At 36.1% G+C, this 23,403-nt stretch overlaps 1 protein-coding gene across 4 annotated transcripts in view; it reads right to left on the reverse strand.

Moving 5' to 3' along the window:
- Window positions 1–23,403, reverse strand: part of CTNNA3 (catenin alpha 3) — a 1,776,580-nt gene that overhangs the window by 549,744 nt on the left and 1,203,433 nt on the right. For all 4 annotated transcript variants that reach the window (XM_047701796.1, XM_047701794.1, XM_047701795.1 and 1 more), the window contains exon 11: window positions 14,889–15,045. In XM_047701796.1, the coding sequence (XP_047557752.1) occupies window positions 14,889–15,045 (157 nt within the window). The remainder of the gene's footprint in view (window positions 1–14,888; window positions 15,046–23,403) is intronic.

The following is a 23,403-nucleotide window of genomic DNA, read 5'->3' on the forward strand; positions in this document are numbered from 1 at the left end:
CTTTTCTTCTCATCCCTCACCTAATGTATAAAATTTCCCACAGAATTAACCATATTAAGGATTTTTATTTATCCAAATTACATTTACTAAATGTGTGTGCTTACAGTTGAGATACTGCCCAGAAATAACTAAATACAAATGGAATTCTGACAATCACTTTGATGGTGTTTTTGTTGAAACTTTCTGAAATTTGTTGCCTATTACAAATAATATGGTAACTAATAGTGCACATACATTCACTGAGGCAATATTTTAAAAAATTCTTTATTAAAGGTCTATTTTTGTCATTTGTAGCCTGTATAAATACATAGCTAGGGCATCTTCAGAATTTAGGAAATATTTATTACCTTTATAAATGTGTCTAAGATCTAAGCCCTTAGTGTTATTTATTTCATTGGTAAGATTATTGATGATAACTCCAGCTCTACCTTAAAGCTCTGATAAAAATTCTCAAATCTGATTTTGACAAGTTCAAAAGAGGACTTCTAATTATGGCTTTTCTAAAAATTGAATTCATAATATTCAAACAATAGTACTGCAGGAAATCCATTGTTCATTCAAACGAGAGCATCTTGAATGAACTTGTCTGTGAGTACATGGAATGATGCATGATAAATTCCAGTTCACATGCCCCAACTATTCTTTAGTCATGTATATAGGCAGTTATTCAAAACCTAATGATTAATAGAGCAATAATGGATTCCTTTGGGAGAGCCTATTCCATCATTTTTGAAAGTATGCCTTCTCCCTGTCTTTCCATGACTTACGTAAAGCTGTATAATTTCCCCCCCAGTGTCCACAGCGATCACTGAGGCATATAACATCATGTGAAAATGTAATCACAAAGGACCCAGAGATAAAAATCTTACAGCCCCAACATTGTCTCTTGATTTTAACCAATGCAATAGAACATCCTGGCTGCAGGTCGTCACTGGATTATCCAGATGAAGAAGAGAGTTTTTCCTTGGCAAACGGGCACTCGAGTTATTCAGACTGAGCTACGTTTAAGTCATTAAATTGGCTCTCACCTCACCTTTCTATCATTACAGCTTGGATGTGTCAGTCTTAAATGTTTTAATTTCTTGCAAGTGAGGTGGAGAAAACAAGGGAACATCTGCTTTATATTGGGTTTACTTTATTTTCACTTCTAAGAACAATTAAATCATTATTTAGCTCTATACTACCTAATTCTGTAAAAGTGGTTTCCAGAGTTAGTGTTCTGAAAAACTGATGTAGTCTGTGACACTACTAGTTAATATTTTACTTGACCTACATCTTCCTCAAATGTTTAGGGTTTTATATAATATCACCTATTGTCTTCATCAGCCCAGTACCAAACCAGATGTACTCTCTGTTCCTCTAATGCTGGTCAACTTGCCCTTCCTCAAAGCTATCATGTACTTTCACACTCCCTTCTCTTTTTCTGGAATGCCATTCCAATTTCTTCAAGATTAAATTAAAAAATTCAGTTCAAACGCCATATACTTAAAAATGATTCCCTCAGTACTCTGACATTCCAGCAGGATTAACTGCATAGTATCTTGTTAATGTGACTGTTAAAATCCTTTGGAATCTAATTTGTATATACTAGTGTGTTCACAAAAACGTTGTGTCTTCCTTCTTTCCATCTTCCTCCCCTTCCCAACTTATGTCTTGCACATAATTGATATTCAATATATTTTTATCAAAATCCATTTTTGCAGAATATGATTTCAAATCCCAATTTTAAAAGAACATTTTTTTGGGGACACATCATGTCTTGATCCCTCTAATCAACTAAAATTTCAAATGGGTATATATTGAAAAGATACATATAAGTGAATGTGTCATAATAGATTGGTTATCATTATATTATATAACTTATCTTTGCATAGATATGTACTATATTGGTCATTCTTTATTCTCAGCACCTATTCCATAACCATTATATTGAATATTAATAGTGCTCAGTTTATGTGCAATTGATTTAACACTTTGATCTTGCTAATATTATGTGTTTATTTTATATTAATTTTGAAAGAGAACTGTAAGTCTATTTCTTTTCATTTTTCTTTGTCAAATGATTCAGATAAAACTTTTTAGAAGCAAAGATCACGTTTACCACAATGTCATGAATGGAGGCTTTTGTTAGTACATTTTTGAGAATAGCATCAGAGTTATCTTTGTGTGACTAAGTCAAGGTCAGAGAACATTGTGATGATTAATGCTTAAAGTTATTTTTCATAATTTAGCGGTTTCTTAAACTATTTCTCCCAAAGATGAACACATTTATTCAAAGCAGAAGCCATATACCTCCTCAAATTAATCTTGCACAGAATTAAAAAGGGGAATAAATACATTTATTCATTCAGCCAATAACTATTGAAAGCCTTCAAGCCAAGCTCTTGAAGCAGGAGTTTCAACTAGAAAATTATACGGTAATTCAGGTAAGAGAGAGAGGCTTGAACTGAGAGGTGAGAACAGTAGATATAGAGAAAAGTGGATGTATTAGAAATTCAGAACATGGAGTAAAAGAGATCTCTAAGCATCCTTCAATACCATACTTCACTGAAAGTCACTATGATATTATCTCTAAAATGAGAAAACCTTTTACAATAAGGAAACAATCGAACTAATTCTAATCAATAAGTGGTCAATCTTTCTTTTAGAAAATTCCAAACCATTGTCAGTGGCTCACTCCATTCCTCATGTGGTCGCTTCCCTCCAACAAGCCCCATCATCATAGCTTTCTTGCAAGTTATCTCTTCTGCTAACTTTTAACTCCTTTTTTTAACCTCAAGTACATTTTGTAGGGTTTAGCACTTCACATTATGCAATATTTAAGGAATGAATGAATAAATGAAAGAGTTCATATATTCACAAACTTTCACATTTACTCAGTTCTTTGGATTTGTTGAATAGTTCATATGGTCCAAGTCAGTTCCTCTTCTAACAAAGTTTACTTCTTTTGAACTTAGTTCCGTGGGTTTTAATTCACTATGAGTCAATTAATTCAATGATTCAAAAAATTGAGGCAAGTGTTAATGTTTTCTCTCCCAAATTTGCATCTTAAGTGGAGACCTTAAACTTTTTATTTTCCCATGTATATAACTAATATTGGGGATTTCAGGCTGTTGTTGTTGTCAGGCTGGAAAGACAGAGCTTCACAAATCTCATCACATAGGAACATTTTCTGTCTATATGAAAGACAGACTTTGATGTGGTCAAAGAATCTTTCAGTCCAGCAACTTTCTGACAAGTATTCTGTTACACGTATTTTCAGAGAGGGATTAAAAAAAAAAAAAAACCACACAAACAAAAACCAAGAACAGTGAATGCTGTGGGGATAAGTCCTACAGTCAATGATGAGACAAAAAGTTGGAGACCCATGCATTGAAAAATTTTTTTCTAATTACCTGCAAGATGATACTGGAATTATTACATAAATAACATTAAACTGAAAAGAGCCTCTTTTGGACAACTGAATGTCAGAGAATGTAGTCTTCCAAACGTTCCTTTGATTTTAAAGGTGGGTCTTGGTTCACTGTTTCATTTTATCTTTACACTTAAAAATTTTAAATAACAGTACATTGAAGAAGTGGCTATATTTCCTATGGTTTTCAAAAAAAAACTGATTATACTTATGTTCAGAGTTTTCTACACATACAATGAAACAAAATAATACAAAAATGCCTTCTAAAAATTGGTATTTTCACTTCTGTATATCATGAGAAGTTTGGTGATTATATAAACATACAGTTTAAAAATCATCAATGATATTTCTATACTGGGGAAAGCAATAGTTAAATAAAAGACATTTGGTATTACTTCAAGACCTATTCATCAATATTAGATGATCTAATCACTCTAAAACATTATTATGATGGAAATATTTTACCAGTGCGATCCCTACCTTTGTTAATGACAATAAAATAATTGCTTAAAGTCCAAGAATCCTTTCTCACTGATTTTAGGTCTTTTTTTTTTTTTAAGATTTTTTTTATTTATTTACTTGACAGAGAGAGAGACCACAAGTAGGCAGAGAGGCAGGAAGAGAGAGAGGAGGAAGCAGGCTCCCCGCGAGCAGAGAGCCCGATGCAGAGCTCGATTCCAGGACCCTGAGATCATGACCTGAGCCGAAGGCAGAGGCTTTAACCCACCGAGCCACCCAGGTGCCCCTGATTTTAGGTCTTAAGTTTTGTTTATATTTTAATGTGGAGAGCTGATGTTCTGAGAATCCCCAAATTTTCACAACTGACTCAGAAGAAAAGTGGGAATCTTTTCAGGATTTCTATTATTCATTCTTATAAAAGAAAACAAAAATAAATAAATAAATAAATAAATAAATAAATAAATAAATGAATGAGAGTGAAATAAGTATTATTGTCAAGTACTGAAAGAAAGCCAAAGAAAAAGATGAAATTATTTTATAAAAATTATGAAACATAATATTCTCTAGGTAATTCACCAACACGAACTGAGTTGTCAGTTTTTCTACCTGACAGAGGAACCAGCAGTCTGTGAGTACAAACAGGATCTCTGAACGATCATTATAAAGTATCATCAGAGAAGCTGTTCATTGCTAATCACATCAGCAACTTTTTCTAAGACAATCTGGACCCACCCTCCCAAAAAAAAAGCTACCAGATTGTGAGAGCCTCCATCACAGCTCTTTGAAGCACGATTAGCTATCTGAAACAAAGTAACTATCCACTGGTGGCTGGTGATCTTGAACTTACAACTTCTAGCCTAGTACTAAAAAAGATGTATATATAAAGCCAGCTAGAAGATTCTGAGAAAAGATATCATTATTTGGGGGAACACATGTTGACAGTTATGATATCCTAAGAATCCAATAGGACTCATGCTTAACTAATACAAGATAAGTTTGTGAAAGTGCAGAAAAGTGAGAAAGGATTGCCTGAGGTAAACATCTTTTGTGGCTAGTCAAGAGCCATTTTCCATTCTTTTCTGCTCATAAAACCTCTGATTTTGTTTGGATTGAAAGTAATTAGTCAGAAAGGTTGAATTATGACTGGTCTAAGACCAGTAGTCTGCTAGATCTGTTATACCAACTCACAAGAGTTGTTTTTTATGCATCTCTTCAGTGACATCACATCAATAGCTTAAAACCTGCCAAAGTGACAGTATTCATAAATACTACAAAGGAAGTGCTACAATTAGAACTACCATTTACTTTGGCCCCCAGTCAATTTTTAGCCATTTATCACCATTCTAAGCTTATCATGGAAATCCCATTTCCTTTTGCCAGCAGTTGGTTCAAGTGTAGGTACAGGAATAAGTTTTGAGCTATGAGGCATAAGAGAAATCAGATGGAGGTCACCCGGGAAAGATTTCCTCCTGATAACTTGAAGCCAACAAGCTACCTTGTTTTCTGCTTTAGATGGTACTGTACAATGCTTTGAGATGTAAGCTCTGAGATGTAACCATGAGGGAAGGTCAAGAGAATCCAGAGATGTCTACACAGATCATTAATAACCTTAGACTGCTATTAGCTAGCACATCCAAAGGACAAGAAAATAGGAAAAATTCACCCTGGGTCTAGAAAATAATGGAGTGCGATATCTAAGGAGAATTTTAAAGCAATACTGAAGCACATTAAATATTAATCCACTTTTTAATTATTACCCTGTACTGACAATTCTAAACAATGTTAGTGATAAAATACTATTCCTCACATATCTTGACTATTCCTATCCAAGTCCTTTGGCATGCTTGGGGAGTAAGTCTAGATGGGAACTTCCATATGAGTTCTCTGTTATGTATAGGCAAAACGTGCTGAAGTGTTAAAGCTGTTCACAAAAAAGTAGCAGACTAAGAAGGTTGGGAGGTCAGGTTAATCCAGGATGGAAAAGAAAAAGCATGAGCTCCTGCTCTAAGGACCTGCTGGACTTGCTCAGATCTCAGGGCTCCTATAGCTCTAATCATGCAAGGGCAGGCCAATTATAGTTCTTGCTCATAGGTGTTCAGGAGCCTCTCCCTATTGTGTCATTAGTGTAACTATAATAAACTGCCTTTACAGAGAGTTGTGTGAGCAGGTTTCTTTGTTTTGTAACAAAAAGAGACAATTAAAAAATAAAATCTAGCATTTAGTAATTAACCAAAGAGTGCCCCAATGTATGATGTTGATTGAACACACATACACACAAAATCTATACTAAGAGGGGGGCAAATAGACAAAAATATGCATAAACAGCATTGTTTATACTATTTAAAATTATAATTCACCTAAATGTTAATGAAAGAAGAGCAGTTTTTTTTTTGAAGCATGTATAATGATGTGGGAAAATTCAGCCAAATATTCATTATAAACCTCATGACATAATTATTTAAAAACATAAATTTATATATATATATATATATGGCTATACATATAGCTATATATATGTAAATTTGGATGGAAATAAATCAGATATCAATTATTATTTCTGAATCGTGGGATCAAGGGATATTAACATTTTTACCCATACATTTTCTATTAGTTTCAAAGTTTCCAGCTCCCCAGAAATAAAACAATTTTAAAATAATTCCCACACATTTTCATTCATTAATGTATCATGAAAATACACCAGGTTTCCAGAACTATCATTTAAGATGAGAATATATACATGCATGAAAGTAGTAAGTTCCACAAGTTAGACACACTATGACTATATCAGGAAATTTTTAAAAGATAAAATGATGTTAGAAATTCATATGAATATGCATTTTATAAAAAATAATATCTCATTCCAGTCTCTTTAAAAAAAAGGAAAAAATATATTTTTTAAAGATTTTATTTTTTGGACGAGAGGCAAGATGGAGGAGGAGTAGTGGACTGAAATGACATCAGGTAGCAGGAGTTCAGCTGGTTATCAAACCATCCTGAACACCTACAAACTCAACAGAAGATCGAAGAAAAGAATAGTAATTCTAGGAACAGAAAATCAACCACTTTCTGAAAGGTAAGATGTGTGGAGAAGTGAATCTGAAGCAACAGGAAGATAGACTTCAGGGGGAGGGGCCGACTCCCGGCAAATGGTGAAGCAGCAGAGCACAAAATTAGAACTTTTAGAAGTCTGCTCCACTGAGGGATATCGCTCCAAAAGCTAAGCAGGGTGGAGCCCTTGCAGGGACAGTGTGGTCTCAGGACCCGTGGGGTCACTGAAAGATCGAGGGTGTCTGAGTTTGGCAGAGCTCCTAGGTATCAGAGTGGGAAAGCTGACTATAGAGACAGAGCCAAGGAGTGAGCTCTCAGCTCGGGGTTACCTTAAACTGTGATCAGTGGCACAGCCAGACCACTGCTCTTTGAGTAGGGACCCCAGAAGTGGGAGATCCAGGGAGACTCAACTTCCTCCTCTAGAGGCAAGAACCTGCTAGTTTTGGAGACTCCAAATGGAGCTGTACACCAGAGACAGAAACAGTCACAGGCCCAGTGAGCCCAGAGCATGGCTGGAGACCAGGGAGATGGGAGTGATTGACCACTTTTCTCTGAGACCACACTGAGGAGTGGGGACCCGAGCTCTCAGCTCCTTTGGGCCAGAGATTGGGAGGCTGCCATTTTCATTCCCGTCCTCCAGAGCTCTACAGAAAATGTTCAGGGAACAAAAAACTCCTGAGACCAAACTCAAGCAGATTTCTTAGCCTGGCCCCTGGCAAGGGTAGTGCAATTCCACCTCGGGCAAAGAGATTTGAGAATCACTATAACAGGCCCCTCCCCCAGAAAATCAGAAGGAACATCCAGCCAAAACCAAGCTCACTGATCAAGGAGAACAGGAGAACTCCAGAGCTAGGGGAAAGCAATGCATGGAATTCATGGTTTTCTCCCCATGAAACTTTAGTTTTGGAAAATTAAAATTTTTAAATTTTATTTTCTTTCTTATTCTAATTTTTTTAACTCTTCTTCTTTCCTCTTTTAACATTTTTTAACTAGTTTATCTTAACAATATATTTCTAAAAAAGTATTTTCAAACCTTCATTATTATAGTCATATTTTATCCTTCAATGTATTTAACCTTATTTTTTGTATACATATAGGTTTTTTTTTTTCTAAAAAATTTTGGGATACTTCTTTTAATAGATCAAAATATACCCTAAATCTAGCACAGGTCTTTGTTCTATTCTCCAGCCTGAGAAAATTTTCTCCACTTTCTTTTTCTTCCTTTTCCCAACCAACTTATCTTATCAACCCTTTTTTAGACTTTTTAAAAATTTTCATATTTACAGTCATATTCCATCCCTTCATTGTGTTTACCCTTATTTTTGTGTGTATATATATGTATATACATATACACATGCATTTTCCTTCCTTTAAAATTTTGGGAGGGGTGCCTGGGTGGCTCAGTGGGTTAAAGCCTCTGCCTTTCGGCTCAGGTCATGATCCCAGGGTGCTAGGATCGAGTCCCGAATCGGGCTCTCTGCTCAGCAGGAAGCCTGCTTCCCTCTCTCTCTCTGCCTGCCTCTCTGCCTACTTGTGATCTGTCTTTCAAATAAATAAAAAAAATCTTAAAAAAAAAAATTGGGGAGGTAGTTTCTTCTAAGAGACCAAAGTACTCCCAAAATTAAGTGGGTGGTTCTGTTCTATTCACCAGTCTAATACCTATATTTTCTTTTTCTTTTCTTTTTTAATTTTTTTTTGAACTTCTTTTTAGCCCCTTACTTCCCCCCACAATTTGGGCTCTCTTCTGATTTCGTTAACACACATTTTTCTGGGGTCTTACCACACTTTTAATATTTTGTTCTCTCCTTCACATATTTTTATCTGGATAAAATGACAAGATGGAAAAACTCACCACAAAAAAAAAAGAACAAGAGTCAGTACCAAAGTCTAGGGATCTAATCAATACAGACATTAGTAATATGTCATATCTAGAGTTCAGAATGACGATTCTCAAGGTGCTAGCTGGGCTCCAAAAAGGCATGGAAGATATTAGAGAAACCCTGTCTGGAGAAATAAAAGCCCTTTCTGGAGAAATAAAAGAACTAAAATCTAACCAAGCTAAAATTTAAAAAGCTATTAATGAGGCACAATAAAACATGGAGGCTCTTATTGCTAGGATAAATGAGGCAAAAGAGAGTATTAGTGATAAAGAAGACCAAATGATAGAGAATAAAGAAGCTGAGCAAAAGAGAGACAAACGACTTCTGGACCACAACGGGAGAATTAGAGAGATAAGCGATACCATAAGACGAAACATTAGAATAATTGGGATTCCAAAAGAAGAAGAAAGAGAGAGGGGAGCAGAAGGTATATTGGAGAGAATTATTGTAAAGAATTTCCCTACAATGGCAAAGGGAACAAGCATCAAAATCCAGGGGGTGCAGATAACTCACCTCAAAATCAATAAGAATAGGTCCATGCCCCATCATCTAATAGTAAAAGTTACAAGTCTTAGTAACAAAGAGAAAACCCTGAAAGCAGCCCTGGACAAGAAGTCTGTAACATACAATGGTAAAAATATTAGATTGGCAGCAGACTTATCCACAGAGACCTGGGCAGGCCAGAAAAAACTGGCATGATATATTCAGAACACTAAATGGGAAAAACATGCAGCCAAGAATACTGTATCCAGCTAGGCTATCATTGAAAATAGAAGGAGAGATAAAAAGTTTCCAGGACAAACAAAAACTAAAAGAATTTGTAAGCACCAAACCAGCTCTATAGGAAATATGGAAAGGGGTCCTCTAAGCAAAGAGAGAGCCTAAAAGTAGTACACCAGAAAGGAACAGAGACAATATACAGTAACAGTCATCTTACAGGCAATACAATGGCACTAATATCATATCTCTCAATAGTTACCCTGAATGTAAATAGGCTAAATGCCCCAATCAAAAGACACAGGGTATCAGAATGGATTAAAAAAAATCAATATGCTGTCTATAAGAAACTCATTTTAGACCAAAAGATACCTCCAGATTTAAAGTGAGTGTGTGGAAAACAATGTCTCATGTTAATGCACATCAAAAGAAAGCTGGGGTGGCAATCCTTATATCACATAAATTAGATTTTAAGCCAAAGACTATAATAAAAGATGAGGAAGGACACTATATTATACTCAAAGGGTCTGTCCAACAAGAAGATCTAACATATTAAATATCTGTGCCCCCAACATGGGAGCAGCCAACTATATAAACCAATTAATAACAAAATCAAAGAAACACATAGACAATTATACAATAATAGTCAGGGACTTTAACACCCCCCTCACTGAAATGGATAGATCATCCAAGCAAAAGATCAACAAGGAAATAAAGGCCTTAAATGATACACTGGACCAGATAGACATCACAGATATATTCAGAACATTCTATCCCAAAGCAACAGAATACACATTTTTCTCTACTGCACATGGAACTTCTCTAGAATAGATCACATCCTGGGTCACAAATCAGGTCTCAACCAGTATCAAAAGATTGGGATCATTCCCTGCATATTTTCAGACCACAGTGCTCTGAAGCTAGAACTCAGTCACAATAGGAAATTTGGAAAGAACCCAAATACATGGAGGCTAAAGAGCATCCTCTTAAAGAATGAATGGGTCAACCAGGAAATTAAAGAAGAATTGAAAAAAATCATGGAAACAAATGAAAATAAAAACAAAACTGTTCAAAATCTGTGGGACACAGCAAAGACAGTCCTGAGAGGAAAATATATAGCGATACAAGCCTTTCTCAAGAAACAAGAAAGTTCTCAAATACACAACCTAACCCTACACCTAAAAGAGCTGGAGAAAGAACAACAAACAAAGCCTAAACCCAGCAGGAGAAGAGAAATAATAAAGATCAGAGCAGAAATCAATGAAATAGAAACCAAAACAACAGTATAACAAATCAATGAAACTAGGATCTGGTTCTTTGAAAGAATAAGATTGATAAACCCCTGGCCAGACTTATCGAAAAGAAAAGAGAAAGGACCCAAATAAACAAAATCATGAATGAAAGAGGAGAGATCACAACCAACACCAAAGAAATACAAACAGTTATAAGAACATATTATGAGCAACTATATGCCAGCAAATTTGACAGTCTGGAAGAAATGGATGCATTCCTAGTGACATATAAACTACCACAACTGAACCAGGTAGAAAGAGAAAACCTGAACAGACCTATAACCAGTAAGGAGATTGAAGCAATCATCAAAAATCTCCCAACAAACAAGAGCCCAGGGCCAAAACATTTCCCAGGGGAATCCTACAAATATTTAAAGAAGAATTAATTCCTATTCTCCTGAAACTGTTCCAAAAAAACAGAAGTGGAAGGAAATCTTCCAAACTCATTTTATGAGGCCAGCATTACCTTGATCCAAAAACCAGAAAAAGAACCCATCAAAAAAGAGAATCACAGACCAATATCCTTGATGAACACAGATGTGAAAATTCTCACCAAAATACTAACCAATAGGATCTAACAGTACATTAGGAGGATTATTCACCATGACCAAGTGGGATTTATTCCAGGGCTACAAGGTTGTTTCAAGATCCACAAATCAATCAATGTGATACAATGCATTAATAAAAGAAAGAACAAGAACCACATGATACTCTCAATAGATGCTGAAAAAGCATTTGACAAGTACAGAATTTTTTCTTGATAAAAACTCTTCAAAGTGTAGGGATAGAGCGTACATACCTCAATATCATCAAAGCCATCTATGAAAAACCCGCAGCGAATATCGTTCTCAATGGAGAAAAACTGAGAGCTTTTCCACTTAGGTCAGGAACACGGCATGGATGTCCATTATCACCACTGCTATTCAACATAGTACTAGAAGTCCTAGCCTAAGCAATCAGACAACAAAAAGAATTAAAGGCATCCAAATTGGCAAAGAAGAGGTCAGACTATCACTCTTTGCAGATGATATGATACTTTATGTGGCAAACCCAGAAGACTCCCCTCCAAATCTGCTAGGACCTGTAGAGGAATTCAGTAAAGTGTCAAATATAAAATCAATGCACAGAAATCAGCTGTATTTCTATACACCAACAACAAGACAGAAGAAAGAGAAATTAAGGAGTCAATCCCGTTTACAACTGCACCCAAAATATAAGATACCTAGGAATAAACGTAACCAAAGAGGCAAAAAATCTGTACTCCGAAAACTATAAAGTACTCATGAAAGAAATTGAGGAAGACACAAAGAAATGGAAAAATGTTCCATGATCCTGGATTGGAAGAACAAATATTGTGAAAATGTCTATGCTACCTAAAGCAATCTACACGTTTACTGCAATCCCTATCAATATACCATCTTTTATTTTTTTTTTCCAAAGAAATGGAACAAATAATCCTAAAATTTATATGGAACCAGAAAACACCTCAAATAGCCAAAGGAAGGTTGAAAAAGAAAGCCAAAGTTGGTGGCATCACAATTCCAGACTTCAAGCTCTATTACAATGCTGTCATCATCAAGACAGCATGGTATTGGCACAAAAACAGACACATGGATCAATGGAACAGAATAGAAAGCCCAGAAATAGACCCTCAACCTTATGGTCAACTAATCTTTGACAAAGCAGGAAAGAATGTCCAATGGAAAAAAGACAGTCTCTTCAACAAATGGTGTTGGGAAAATTGGACAGCCACATGCAGAAAAATGAAACTGGATCATTTCCTTACACCACACATGAAAATAGACTCAAAATGGATGAAGGACCTTAATGTGAGAAAGGAATTCATCAAAATCCTTGAGGAGAACACAGGCAGCAACCTCTTTGACCTCAGCCACAGCAACTTCTTCCTAGGAACATTGCCAAAGTCAAGGGAAGCAAGGGCAAAAATGAACTATTGGGGCTTCATCAAGATCAAAAGCTTTTGCAAAACAAAGGAAATAGTTAACAAAACCAAACGACAACTGACAGAATGGGAGAAAATATTCGCAAATGACATATCAGATAAAGGGCTAGTATCCAAAATCTATAAAGAACTTAGCAAACTCAACACCCAAAGAACAAATAATCTAATCAAGAAATGGGCAGAAGACATGAACAGACATTTCTGCAAAGAAGACATCCAGATGGGCAACAGACACATGAAAAGTGCTCAACATCATTTGACATCAGGGAAATAGAAATCAAAACCACAATGAGATACCACCTTATGCCAGTCAGAATGACTTAAATTAACCAGTCAGGAAATGACAGATGTTGTAGAGGATGTGGAAAAAGGGGAACCCTCCTACATTGTTGGTTGAATGCAAGCTGGTTCCACTCTGGAAAACAGTATGGAGGTTCCTCAAAAAGTTGAAAATAGAGCTACCCTAGGACCCAGCAATCGCACTACTGGGTATTTACCCTAAAGATACAAATGTAGTGATCTGAAAGGGCATGTGCACCTGAATGTTTACAGCAGCAATGTCTGCAATAGCCAAACTATGGAAAGAACCTAGATGTCCATGAACAGATGAATAGATAAAGAGGATGTATGTGTGTATATATATGGAATACTCTCTCTCTCTCTCTCATATATATATATATATATGGAATACTATGCAGCCATCAAAAGAAATAAAATCTTGCCATTTGCAAAGACATGGTTGGAACTAGAGGGTATTATGCTGAGTGAAATACATCAATCAAAGAAAGATAATTATAAATATGATCTCCCTGATATGAGGAATTTGAGAGGCAGAGTGGGGTGTTGTTGGGGTGAGGGAAGAAATAAATGAAACAAGATGGGATTGGGAGAGAGACAAACCACAAGAGACTCTTAATTTCACAAAACAAACTGAGGGTTGCTGGGGAGAGCGGGTATGGAGAGGATGGTTGGGTTATGGACATTGGGAAGGGTATGTGATATGGTGAGTGCTGTGAGTGTGTAAGCCTGATGATTCACAGACCTGTACCCCTGGGGCAAATAATACATTATATGTTAATAAAAAATAATTTAAAAAAATATTTTATTTTTAATTTTGTTTATTGGAAAGAGATGGAGATAGAGAAAACATGGATGAGCAGGGAGAGGGGCAGAGACAAAGGGAGAAGCAAGCTCCCTTCTGAGCAGGGAGCCCAATGAGGGACTCAATCATAAGACCCTAGAATCATGACCTGAGCTGAAAGCAGGCATTTAACTGAAGAGCCATCCAGACACCCTAAAGTTTTCATTTAAGTAATCTCTATACCCAGCATGGAACTCAAACTCAAAACCCTGAGATCAAGTTGCATGATCCTCCGACTGAGACAACCAGTTTCCCCAAAATGTAATTTATTATAATATGAAGCTTAATTTTTAAGAAAATTAAAAAAAAAAAAGATTTAGAAGTATTTAGTTCTTTGCTGTTATAACAATATAATCAAAACCAGAGTTATGCTTCTGAGAGTAATTTCATAATCCTATGGGATGCTATTCTATTCTGTGATAAAAGAATCATGTAGGTTTGACATGAAATTTCAAGCCCATCTGTAACTGATGTAGTCAGATGTTTAGACTTATTTGATTATTTAGATCACCAAAATTCAAATACATATACTGGAAGCTGAAGTACATATTCTATCTCAAATCAATGAAGAGTTTTCCTGTGTGTCTATCTATCTATCTAAATTTTCTAGTGGAGAAAAATTCTGTTGGAAAAGAAGTACAGAGAAATCAAAAGATATATGAATATTAAAGGGGAAAATGATTATTTATTCAAAAATCTAGAAAATGTCTAAGATTTCCAGCTACTATTTTCAATTATGCTTTGTCTATGAATAGGAGTTTCTTTTAGAGACACAATGTAAATTGTTGAGTTGTGAAGACTGCAAGCTTGAGGCTTATTATCCTAGAGTAGATGACAAATAGCAATACTTTGCTTTAAGAAAGATGATCATTAACAAGAATCTCATTATACTGCATAAAATTAATTATATTCAGAATTATCCTATTTCAGAGAATTGACAAGATTAAATATATAGATTAAAAGATCAAAAACATACCAGATACAGCAAGGAAGTCATCAATGCTTGTAATGTCATCTACAGCTTCGGTGAGGACATGGATATGATTCTCCCACGTGTGCTTATACATTTCCATGGTTTTTTTGACCACTTGACTTTTGGGTCTTGCCGCCAGCGCAAGTGCAGCATTAATGATCTGCAAAGATGTAGAATGTTCACATAGTGATTTCTTTGGAAATAGTTATAATTGTGGAGATAACAGCTATTCTTTAAAATAGAAAATACATATATCTTTAACAACAGGGAAAATGGCAAAAATCCCCTTGTAACTCCCTCTTCACTTTTGGTAAGAATTTAATTTTATTTGTGGCAATAATTTAATTATTTTTAGAGCTATTTATTGAGTATCAATGCACTAAGAACTGCAAGAGCTACAAAGATAATTGGTCTCTGCCTGTAAGGAACTTCTTTATTACTCAATGGGAAGGGCAACATATAACTCAGTTCAGTATGCAATACATGTCATAACCACAAATAATGGTCAATTGTCTTTAGATAGAAGCTTTAAAGAAAGATTTCAAGGAAGAGTAACATGTTAACTAGTCATTTGAATTCACATTGTACAATGTGAATATACACAAAGCACTGGAATAAGAGCTTTGGCTTCCCTGAGGTCTTGTAGAATTTTACAAGTGAATATTCATTATTAATTAACTAGCTAATTAATTATTTCATTCATTTGTTCAGTACCTCAAATATATTCTGATTGCTTCTCATGTATTAAGCATTGTTCTAGATTCTAAGGATATAGCAATAAACAAGACAGAAGCAAAAATCATTGCTTTCATGGAACCTTTATTACAGTTACAGCACAGAGGCAATTAACAAGTTAAATAAGCAAAATATATGATCTGTTAGATAGTTTTAAGAACCAAGGAGAAAAATATATAAGAAGGGGGATAAGGAATGAAGCGGTGGTGAGGGTAGGAAGTTGGTGATTGCAGTACGGCCTCCCACTAAATTGGCCATTTAGGTTAAATCGCTATTGAAAAAGAATGATGGGACAGAGAAGAGGCAAAATTCAAAAGGAGAGTAAACAGAGGAAATGCTGTGAGAATGGTGAGCAGTCTTATCTAGAGACTGGGTGTACAAAAGAAATCAACAGGAGTACTTGGTGGTCCTGCTCAGGACAGTGCCCTTATTTGGAAGGCACTGGGGAGTCATTATGACTTTCAAGCAATTTGCTCAGAACTAAATTTTAGAAGAATTCATCTGGCAATGGAGGCTACTGCAAGAGCTTCTGGGAGTAAGATGGAGCCTGGACAGCAAGGGTGGAGGTAATTAAAAGGTTTTGATAGAACTTCCAATTAATTAAGGAAGGATGAGGATAGGTCAATTACTGCCAAAATATCATGCAGCCATTAAGAAATCTGTGGAAAATTACCTTCTAAGGACATGAAAATACATACAACATAGTGCAATAACAGTAGATTACAAAATATTATGCTCCACAGCAAACACTGAAATGCAAATATGCTAGGGATAAAAGTTAAATGAATACATGCACCAATTAACATTGGTTCTCTCAGAGGGGTGGAATTTCCAGTGCTTTTTATTTATTAGTGTGTGTAGCTGAATTCTTCAGATTTTTTGTGGTAAACCTTTTAGTTGTATACTCAGAATAAATGAAGCTATTCTTCAAGGAAAGATGATTACTAAGGTATTTCCATCAGTAATGGGGAAAATGATCTTAGCATTGTTGGAAAAGGAGAGTTCAGAGAGTTAAAAAAAAGTCAGTCAGGATCAGAGAAACAAACATGTTCAATTGTTTGGGAGGACAGTGTTGAGGAGGGGTGTTAGGTATCAACTTTCCTATTAGGTTGGCTTTGAAGTGATTAGGCTCTCCCACAAGCCACAGTTACCTGAGATAAAGAATTGGACCTCATAAAAAAGTTGTCATTTATTTACCCATGTATTTGTCCATGAAGTGAAAGAAATTAGTTTTATGTAGCAATAATGTAGCAGATTCTACACTGGCAACTGACATCACTTTTAAAAAGATTCCACCATGTTTGTTGTTGTTGTTTCTTCTTCTTCTTCCTCCTCCTCCCCCTTCTCCTCCTCCTCCCCCTCCTCCTCTCCCCTTCCCCTCCCCTCCCCCTCCTCCTCCTCCTCTTCTTCTTCAAGATATTATTTATTTTTTTAAGATTTATTTATTTTATTTATTTATTTGACAGAGAGAGAAATCACAAGTAGGCAAAGAAGCAGGCAGAGGGTGAGGGGGAAGCAGGCCCTCCACTGAGCGGAGAGCCCAATGTGGGTCTCAATCCCAGGACCCTAGGATCATGACCTGATCCAAAAGCAGAGTCTTAACCCACTGAGCCACCCAGATGCCCCAAGATTTTATTTTTGTATTTGAAAGAGAGAGAGAGGGAGTTCACCAGCAGGAGCAGGGGGATGGGCAGAGAGTGAGAATCTCAAGCAGACTCCCTGCTGAGCACAGAGCCCCATGTAAGGCTCCACCCCAAGATCCTGAGATCACGACCTGAGCTGAAACCAAAAGTTGGCACTGAGCCGACTGAACCACCCAGGCACCCTGAAAGTCCATCATAGTTTCTAAAACAGCCCATAATCAAGTAGGGAACTCAGCCAAAAGCCAGACAATTGTAATACTCCAGTGATTCTCAGACTAGCCTGTATCAGAATCATTTTGAGGGCTTGTTAAAACACAAATTCCTGAGCCACACCCTAGAGTTTCTAATTCAGCTGATGTGCTTTGGGACCTCATAATTGGCATTTCCAACAAGTTCACTGGTAACAGTGAAGTTACTGGCCTGGCACTCTGATTCTGAGAACCAATGCCATATATATATAAAAGCTTTAACATGGAGGCTATTGTAAAAGTATCACAAGATGCCCTATAACACATGGGAAAGGTTTCCAAAGGCCTCGAATCTGAAAAATAAGTAGGAAATTAGTATAAGGTGATATCCCTTTAGGAAGGGGCAATAACATGCACAATGGCAAGGCAGCGCCTAACATTACTTCCTAGGGAATGTTCAGCAGAGAGGAGACAGTAATAAGAGTTGGAAGAAAATCAAGGCAATAGTAAGAAGAAGAGAATATACCTTTGGGAAGTTCCAACATATAGAAGGAAAATGCAAACTGCAAGTGATAAAGATGAGAAAAGGAATCATCAAGAAGGAGGCAGAAAACAAAGGTATTGAAGAGATGAGGAAGAACACCTTGTTGAAAGGATAAATGCTGTAGGAGAGTCAAGAATAATGAGACTAAAACAGCTTTTGGATTTGGAAAACAGGAGTCGATGGTGTAGCAGAATATTGGATACAGGATTCAGATTTCACCAAAATATGATGGCAATAAGAATAAAAAAGAAACATTTTCTGCTCAGTAACCTAACAGCTGCACCTTACTTAAATGACTTCCAACGAATTATTAGAAGTAGAGGAGGGGAGGAAATGGTTGCTTAAAAATATTATGCTGATATTCTCTCCTTTTATTTATTTTTTTATGAAAGAGGAACACATTGAATTTTAAGGAAACACACACTGCTTTTAGAAATAACCACTGTGCAATATTCTTTGACTTTAGTTTTAGAATTTTATTAACCTATTAACTTACAATGTACGTTTGTGTAAACTGCAAAGGCTCTGGTCTCTGGTGTTTCATTGTCCCTGCAATTGGACAACTGTGTACACATGTGGTTGTGCTGAAATTATGTCTTCACAGAGAGGCATACTGGTGTGGAACCCTCGGTGGAAATATGGAGTCATGAATATGAGACAGGCTATATTTTCTAAGGACATTTTCAGTTTTGCTTCTGATCCAATTTATCTGATTCAACAGTGCACACTATGAGAAAACTGTATCCTACTTGACTCTCCCAATATTTAGCTTAAATCTAAAAGCAGATAAAATTCAGAAGATGTGCTAACCTTATGTAAGGCAGAAGAAATCTTCATTTGAATGTCACACTCCTAGCATTTTAGCTATATTTCTGGGGGGGGGGGGATGGTAAAAAGACAGTTTGTTTTTGTTTTTAAGATTTATTTATTTATTTGACAGAGAGAGAGAGAGAGATCACAAGTAGGCAGAGAGGCAGGCAGAGAGAGGGAGGAGCAAGCTCCCCGCTGAGGAAGGAGCCCAATGTGGGGCTCAATCCCAGGACCCCGAGATCATGACCTGAGCCAAAGGCAGAGGCTTACTTAACCCACTGAGCCACCCAGGCACTGCAAAAAGACAGTTCTTAAATCCTCTTCATGCATAACTAAAAGTGAATTAAATACATTATGTTGCTTTCTGAAGCATTCTCCTTCAGGTTATGGTTGAGATGTGTATCTGTCAGAACCACCCCTGAACCTGTGAATCCCCTAGTCAGCTCATGTCTGAAAGAGTCTCTTTAACTACAGGAGCTTATTACATCTTAACAGGACTATTTTAGTGACCTCCTAAAGAGTTAGCTAATTCCAGTTTTACTCCAGGCCATTCTCCTTGCTACAAGCACATTTCTTTCTCAAATGAGGAAGTGACCCTCTCTTGCTGATAACCTTTGGTAGAATCTTAGTGGACTAAAAATAAAATCTGAATTCCATTTCATTCCAAATCATAGTCTAAAAACCTCCACAAGCAGGCTCTTACCTACAGTTCAGTGTGTTGAAAAAATTACCCCCCAACCCCCATTTTAGCCTATATTCCAGCCATACTGTCTTAAGCTCCATTTCCTGGTGATACAATATATCTTTACACCACTATGGTTTTGCCTTTACAACTGAAACTTCCTTAACATCCTTGTTCCATTTATTTTTCTGCTCTGGTCCATCTGAGGAAATATTTCCTATCTCTAAAAACCTGCTGAAATGTTACTATGTACTGTGAAACCTGTCCTATTCCCTATAACAAGATAACTAAATTGTATTCTGTGTTTTAAAAGCCGTTTGTTCATATAATGAAATACTTATGGTATTGCATGAATGTTTCTACACATGTCTACTTCATATGAGCCTCTTTCATAGGTAGGACTGTGTTGTATTCATCTTTGCTTCTTGGTACACTAAGCATGTCAGTCATAGTTATTACTATATTTATAAACTGTCCCTAAAACACCCTAGTCTACTTTCTCTTCTCTACAAATTTGACTATTCTATTATTCTAGGTACCTCATTAAAGAGGAATCATGATATTTGACCTCTTGTGTCTAGCTTTTCCTCATATAATATCCTCAAGGTTCATCCATGTTGAGGAATGTGTCAAAACTTCATTTCTTTTTAAGGCTGGATAGTATTCCACCATATGTACATACCATATTTTGCTTATTTTCTATTGATGAAAATTGTTTTTTTTTCCACTTTTGGTTATTGTGAATAATGCTACTATGTACACTGATTCATAAATATGTGGTCGAGTCTTGCCTTTCAAGTATTTTAAGTATATACCCAGTAATAAAGTTGCTGAATCACATGATAATTTTATATTCAATTTTTATGAGAATTACTATACTATTTTCCACAATGGCTGTAGGTCTTACTTTCTCACAAAGCACAAAAGTTCCATTTTCTCCTCATCTTTGCCAATACTTATTTTCTGTCTTTTTAAAAAAATATATCTTTCATAATGGGTGCGAAGTGGTATCTCATTGTGGTTTTGATTTTATTTTCCCAATGACTAATGATGTTAAACACCTTTCCTTAGGCTTATTGGACATTTGTATATCTTCTTTGGAAAAAGTACCTATTCAGAACATTTGCTTCTTTTTAAATTGAATTCTTTTGTTGTTGTTGAGTTTTAGGGATTTTTAAATTTTTTTTTATATTAAACTCTTTTCAGATATATGATTTACAAATATTTTCTCCCATTCTATGGTTTGCCTCTTTGTTCCCTTGGTAGTGTCCTCTGCTGCACAAAAGTTTTTCATTTAATAAAGCTTAATTGATCTATTTTTTCTTTACTTTCCTGTGTTCTTGGTCTGATATGCAAGGAATCATTACCAAACTTAATATCATGAAGTTTCTGTCCTATGTTTTCTTGAATTCTGCAGTTTCGGCTGTTATATTAAGGCCTTAGATCCATTTTTAACTCACTTTTGTACATGGTGCAATATAAGGTCCAACTTCATTTTTTTAAGATTTTATTACTTTATTGTCAGAGAGAGAGAGATTGAGAAAGAGAGAGCATGCATGCACAGAAGCAGGCTCCCTGCAAGAAGCCCAGTGTGGGTCTCTATCCCAGCGTCCCGGGGTCATGACCTGAACTGAAGGCAGACACATAACCGAATGAGTCACCCAGGTATCGCCCAACTTCATTCTTTCACATGTGGATATTCAGTTTTCCCAGTACTATTTGTTCAAGACTGCTTTTTATCCATTGAAAGGTCTTAGCATCCTTGTCAAAAACCATTTAACCATATAAGCATACATCGGAGATATTACAGATTCTGTTCCAGAAAACCACAATAAAACAAGTATAATATTTTTTTTCCAGTGCAAAGAATAGAACTACTTATACTATAGTGTAAGTGTTCAGTAGCATTATCTCTAAAAAAACAAAACAAAACCCATGTACATGCCTTAATTATAAAATATTGCTAAAGAGGTGCCTGGGTGGCTCAGTCCTTAAATGTCTGCCTTCAGCTCAGGTCATGATCCTACGGTCCTGGGATCTAGTCCTGCATCAAGTTCCCTGTTCAATGGCATCCCTGCATCAGTGCTCCCTGCTTCTCCCTCTGCCCTTTCCCCCATTCACGCTCTCTCTCTTTCAAAAAATAAGATAAAACAAAATATTGTTTAAAAATTCTCACCATTATCTAAGCTTTCAGTGAGTCATAATGTTTTTGCTGATAGAAGGTCTTGCTTGATGTTTTTGGCTGATTGAAAGATCAGGGTGGTAGGTGCTGAAGGTTGAGGTAACTATATCAATCTCTTAAAATAAGACAACAAGAGTCCATAAATGGACTCTTCCTTTCATGAAAAATTTATCTGTAGAATGTGATGCTGTTTGATAGACCTACCCACTGTAGGATATTTTTTAAAATTGGGGTCAATCCTCTCAAACCCTGTCACTGCTTTACCAACTAAATTTATGTAATATTCTAAGTCTTTTGTTTTCATTTCAACAATATTCACAGAATCTTCACCAAGAGTAGACTCCATCTCAAGAAACTACTTTCTTTGGTCATCCATAAGAAGTAACTTATTTGAAAAAGGAACTCTTGTGCATAGTTGGTGGGTATGGGAACTGGTCCAACCTCTGTGGAAAACAATATGGAGGTTCCACAAAAGATTAAAACAGAATTATCATATGACCTAGTAATTCCACTACTGAGTATTTACCCAAAGAATATGAAAACACTAATTCGAAAAGATATATGCCCCCCGCCATGTTTATTGTAGCATTACAATAGTTAAATTATGGAAACAACCCAAGTTTCTATCAAGAGATGAATGGATAAAGAAGGTATAATATATATACACACAATGGAATATTAATGAGCCACAAAAAAGCCATAAAAAAGAATGAAAGCTGACCATTTACAACAACATGGATGGATTTAGAGGGTATAATGCTAAGTGAAATAAGTTAGAGAAAAACAAATACCATATGATTTCACTCCTATGTGAGAATTTAAGAAATAAAACAAATGAACAAACAAAATAGAGACAAACCAAAAAAGACTCCTAATTATAGAGAACAAACTGAGGATTACCAGAGGGGGTGGGTAGAAGGATGGGTAAATAGGTAAAGAGGAATAAGAGTACACTTATCATGATGAGCGCTGAGTAATGTATAGAATTGCTGAATCAATATACTTTATACCTCTAACTAATATAACTGTATATTAACTATACTAGAATTAATTTTTTTAAAGTTAAAGAAAGAAAAAAATAAGCAACAAGTGCTATCTTCATGCTCCACTTCTAATTCTAGTTCTCTTGTTATTTCTATCACATCTGTACTAACTGCCTTCTCTGAGGTCTTGAACCCCTAAAATTCATTCATGAGGGCTGGAATCAACTTCTTTCAAACTCTGTTAATGTTGGTATTTGACCTCTTCCTATGAATCACAAATATTCTTAATGGTATCTCAAATGGTAAATTCTTTTTTTTTTTTTTAAGATTTTTTTTTTTTTTAATTTGTCAGAGAGAGAGGGAGAGAGAGCGAGCACAGGCAGACAGAATGGCAGGCAGAGGCAGAGGGAGAAGCAGGCTCCCTGCCAAGCAAGGAGCCCGATGTGGGACTCGATCCCAGGACGTTGGGATCATGACCTGAGCCGAAGGCAGCTGCTTAACCAACTGAGCCACCCAGGCGTCCCTCAAATGGTAAATTCTTTTCAGAAGGTTTTCAATTTACTTTGCCCAGATCCATCAGAGAAATCATTATTTATGGCAGCTAGAGCCTTATGAAACATATTTCTTAGTAAGACTTCAATGTTGAGATTATTCCTTGATCCATGGGCTACCGAATGGTTGTGTTAGCAGAGATGAAAACAATGTTATTATCACTGTATATCTTCACCACAGCTCTGCATGACCAGGTGCT

The sequence above is a fragment of the Lutra lutra genome, chromosome 14 (assembly GCF_902655055.1).
Source record: "Lutra lutra chromosome 14, mLutLut1.2, whole genome shotgun sequence".
NCBI lineage: Eukaryota > Metazoa > Chordata > Mammalia > Carnivora > Mustelidae > Lutra > Lutra lutra.